This window comes from Zea mays, chromosome 4 (genome assembly GCF_902167145.1).
Source record: "Zea mays cultivar B73 chromosome 4, Zm-B73-REFERENCE-NAM-5.0, whole genome shotgun sequence".
In the NCBI taxonomy this organism is placed as follows: Eukaryota; Viridiplantae; Streptophyta; class Magnoliopsida; order Poales; family Poaceae; genus Zea; species Zea mays.
In genome coordinates, this window is record NC_050099.1 from 107,846,752 (window position 1) to 107,851,351 (window position 4,600).

The 4,600-nt window shown below is 37.6% G+C and overlaps 1 protein-coding gene across 1 annotated transcript; it reads right to left on the reverse strand.

The window, feature by feature from the left end:
* Positions 1-1,712: 1,712 nt before the first annotated feature.
* On the reverse strand, positions 1,713-4,282 carry LOC100280473 (SAM domain family protein). Its single transcript, NM_001153393.1, has 6 exons — positions 3,880-4,282; positions 3,268-3,383; positions 2,872-2,998; positions 2,196-2,344; positions 2,047-2,109; positions 1,713-1,961 (listed from the first exon to the last, which is right to left on the reverse strand). The coding sequence occupies exons 1-6, from the start codon at positions 4,207-4,209 to the stop codon at positions 1,934-1,936; spliced, it is 813 nt and encodes a 270-aa protein (NP_001146865.1). The 5' UTR covers positions 4,210-4,282; the 3' UTR covers positions 1,713-1,933.
* Between the last annotated feature and the right edge of the window lie 318 nt (positions 4,283-4,600).

Genomic DNA, 4,600 nt, shown 5'->3' on the forward strand with positions numbered 1-4,600 from the left:
GGGATTTAAGGTTATCTTTATGTGGGGACTTAAGATTATCTTCTTATAGATTATTTATTAGTCTTAGGGGGTGTTTGGTTCTGTGGACTAAAGTTTAGCCCGGGTCACATCAAGCGTTTGACTTTCAAATAGGAGTATGAAATATAGACCCAACCAACTGTACTAGATTCGTCTCACTTTTTAATCTTCGGCTGAGAAATTAGTTTTATAATCCGACTACATTTAATACCCCGAACGGAGGTTGAAACATTCGATGTGATAGGGGCTAAATTTTAGCAGGGGCAAACCAAACACCCCCTAATTAGTAACTTATTTGTAATTTTTGGTCAACATTAAAATATTTTATGATTTTAATTGTATTTTGATGACTTTTTACGAAGGCGCAACATATGTCCATATATAATCATAAAAAATGTTTGGATCATAAAATCTACAAGATGTCAGCGTTTCTTCCAATTCACTTTCAATTATTACGTGAGTTGTGAAATCACTCTAAGTATCTAAGTTTCAACATAATAAATATTTTACTTTACCATTTTCATGTGGGGACTTGAGGTTATCTTCGTATAGAATGTTTATTAGTTTTTTTTAATTTGTTTATAATTTTCGATCAAAACTAAAATATCTTATGAATTTAATTACATTTTGATGATTTTCTACAGAAATAATAATAATACACAAATAACCATAGAAATTCATGAAATTTTAGGAGACAAAACATATGGCCACATATAGTCATAAAAAATAATGGGCCATAAAATCTACAAGATGACAACATTTATTTCATTTCACTTGCATTTATTATGTGAGTTACATGAGTTATGTGAAATCACTCTATGTATCGTAGTTTTAATATAATCAATACTTAACTTATCATTTTTATGTAGGGACTTGAGGTTATCTTTGTATAGAATATTTATTAGTTTTGACAACTTATTTGCAATTTTCGGTCGAAACTAGAATATTTCATGAATTTAATTACATTTTGATGATTTTCTATAGAAAGAAATTAATAATGCACAAGTAGGTTCAGAAATTTATAAAATTTTATGGAGGCACAACACATGGCCATATATAGTCCTAACCAACAATGGATCCATAAAATCCACAAGATGCCAGTGTTTTTTATTTTATTTTCACTTATCTTGTGAGTTACACATAAAATCACTCTAAGTATCTAAGTTTTAACATAATCAATACTTTATTTTATCACTTATATGTGAGGACTTGAGGTTATCTTCTATTCAAATGTTAATTAGTCTTGATTTTTTTTGCAATTTTCTAGTCGAACATGAATATTGAATATTTTATGATAAGCAATTCTTGTATTATACGACAAGTATCCGATATCCGACCAAATAATATCCATATCCGTCACTTATCCGACCAAATAAATATCCGGTCCTTATATTCATATTTGTCCCTTTTTAATTATACGTATCCGATCATGAATTCAATTAAAATACATTAGAATAGAATACAGTATGCGCTGCTATACATTCATATCCGTCCCGATTTCACCACTGGTGATCGGTTCTAACCCAAGTCCCCAGATCATCCTATCGCCTCGTCGGAACTTGTCAGCATCTAGAAAGCAATATTTTATTTCCTCGTTGCTTCACTCGTATACACGACAGCGACCACTCCAAATTAATCGAGACCACTCCAAATTAATCGAGGTGATGGACATGGCGAACCCTGTTTTCCACAGATTTGCATATCGTTCGGAATGCCAATTTAAATTTGAATAAGATGCATGTAAACACATGTTCAAAATTTAATGAGTGATGCAAATTGATCGGCCAAAAACAATTAACAACAGCACAGCTAAATTATTGCTTACTTTCCTAGAAAGCTTATTTAAAAAAAAGAGGTGGCATTGCTTTCAAACCCTATGCAGCTCAGAAAGGACCAATTGTTGACAATTGTGACTTCACTTTGCTCGAACCAGGCCAGGGTCCCTAACAAATCCAAACATAACGAGATCATGTCGAGAAAAACATAGATGTTATCATGAAAGGCTAGTGCAGTGCAATGATCCCAAACCTTTTAATTTGGTCGAGAATGAGAAGTCTGGGTCCAGGAGGGATCTTCACATCTCTCAGAGCACTAGCGCAACAGAAAAGGGAATATCAATATATACAAATGTTTCCCATCCTTATGGGTCTATTTGACTAAAGAGAAGAATTGTTTACCTGTCCGTAAGGAGTGGTAATGTTTGATCGTTGAGGAGACCCTTCCTGAAATTCTTTTCATATTTTTCAAGACCCAGTTTGTGCAGCATGCTTCTTGTCAGAGAGTAGTATGTATCTTCACTTGATGGCTTTGAGAATTTCTGCCCAATCTACATCCAGTAGATCCAAATGGAGAATTAGTATACTCCTTCCGTTCATAAATATATGACACAGTTAACTTTTAAAAAAAATTGACCACTTATCTTATTCAAAAAATAATAAGTTATCAATTTTTTTTATTTGTTGTATCACATAAGTAGTTTGTGCTTGACTTCAAATTTTATATTTTTGAATAAATATTTTGAATAAGTCGAGTGGTCAAAGTTTTCGAAAAAAGTCAACAGTGCCATATATTTGTGAACGGAAATAATACCACATAACAATATTGATTAGCAAATAGTCGGTTGTCTTTGTGGTAAGATCATTCAAGTAGTGATTTCAACAAAAATCAAAATACCGCACTACCAAAATATATTTTAGCTTCTAGAAACTTGTTCAAATAATTCTGCAAGATAACAGAACTCAGCAGAAAGGAGCACTTATTCAACTAAATACATAAAATCTATTGATACCAAGGAACTATAGCTGTAAAGTGACTCCATATTTCATTAATTGACAAATATAGCTAGGTACTTACCATGAAAAAGCCACCTTGAAATACTGCAAAAGCAACACCAGTTGTAATTGCATTTAAAACTGGATTAGGAGTTCCCATTCCGCTCACTATGGAGAAAAGAGCACCAGAACCAAAAGCAGCTGTCATGCTATACAAACAAGACATTGTCAAACATAAATTAATAATATCTAATTAATTAACTAGGATTTTCTAAAACAATCATTAGCCAGGATTCAAGCATTGCATCAAGATATCAGTCTATGCACCTAATAGGCAAAAGAAATATAAGAATTACCAGCTTTGATTCAGATGTATGAAGATGTTAAAATGAGTACATCTTAACATTAGTGAGATTAAATCAAACACTCCTTGAACTTGAAGTGTACACAAAGATAAAATAAAACTATGAACCCTCACCTGCCCTGGATGTCCTCTTGTCCTCGTAGCCTTCTCATGACACAAGATATGCCTGCATTTGCGCCAGTCATGACTGCAAAGTTTCGGGCTTGCACCAAGGGTCCAGCAGCTAGAGCCTACACATCACCCTGTTAACCTCGATATGCAAATTAACTCAACGATAATTATCACTACAAGGCACAGGACTGATCGTTACAAATAAGTGGGCACTTCCTCAAATTTGATTTGGCAGTAGTCATTGAACACAATGGATGATTCATACAGTATATAATACTTTATGCAATTCATAATCAATTGTTAATTTTCTCCAAACCATATTGCTACATTTAACTACATCAAATGTTGTCCCAGACTCATACACACTACCCAATATATCAAACACTGAAGACAGACTTCACCCTATACAAGTCACTGTAATCAGTAATCACATTCATGCTATCACCTTCAAACAGTGGAACAGGCAGCTGAAACTAATGGTAAATTGCTTCCTTTCACAGATAAACACTCTATACGGATTAGATTAATACATCCGCTATTGCAATTACGGGATAAATGGTCGAATTTTACATATCAAAAATACGTAAATCACCCAGGACAAGATTGATTGACAACCTGGGCCTGCTTGAACGACGCCATGGCATCCGAGTTGGCGTTGGACGGCGGCTGCGGGATGGGGAACGGCGACCCTCCGTCGGCTGTGAGCGAGCCCATGAGCCCACCCAGAGCCCCGCCCTGCACCGCCCCAACGGCCGTGGACACCGCGGCCTCGATGTGGATGGGCTGCTTCGCCATCCACGCACGGAACCCGGCCTCAATCGCTTTTACGCGGCCGCTCCACTCCTCCAGAGGGTTACTACCGCCGCGCAATCCCCGAGCCATCGGCACTGACGGCGAGGTCTTCAATGCCACGGCCGAATTCTCCCTTCCCTTGCCGTCCGCCATCTCCTTGCAACCTCGCGTCTGCCACTCCCTCTCGAGTCTCGATGGCCACTGCGCCACTCTTCGTTATCCCCTCGGAATCTTCTTCGCTTAACCCCTTAGCAAATCATCATGCGGTCCTCCTCGCTCGGCCGGCCCAACGTTTCGTTTCATTAGGCCCAGCTAGACGAGCACCTGGGCAGCGCGTCTCCGACTCTCCGCGGCGCTTCCCCATGGCGTGGCCTGACTCCGCGGACATTTTTTACCATTATCAGTTTATCATTATGAAACATGGTTGGCTTCCACGAAACAGAAAACCCACGCAACACGCAAACGCCAGTATAGACTCGCGTCGAAGAGGCGTTTGGTGTAATGACATGACAGGGCGGGATGAGACGATTCCTTAAATAAGCTT

What these genes read in the sequence shown, in the direction of transcription:
- LOC100280473 (NM_001153393.1), bottom strand. Translation starts at nt 4,209, where the DNA reads ATGGCGGACGGCAAGGGAAGGGAGAATTCGGCCGTGGCATTGAAGACC. An exon ending in CGTCGTTCAAGCAGGCCCAG is followed by an intron (nt 3,384 to 3,879) that starts GTTGTCAATCAA and finishes GGTGATGTGTAG; the next exon opens with GCTCTAGCTGCTGGACCCTT. An exon ending in TTCAAGGTGGCTTTTTCATG is followed by an intron (nt 2,345 to 2,871) that starts GTAAGTACCTAG and finishes TACTGGATGTAG; the next exon opens with ATTGGGCAGAAATTCTCAAA.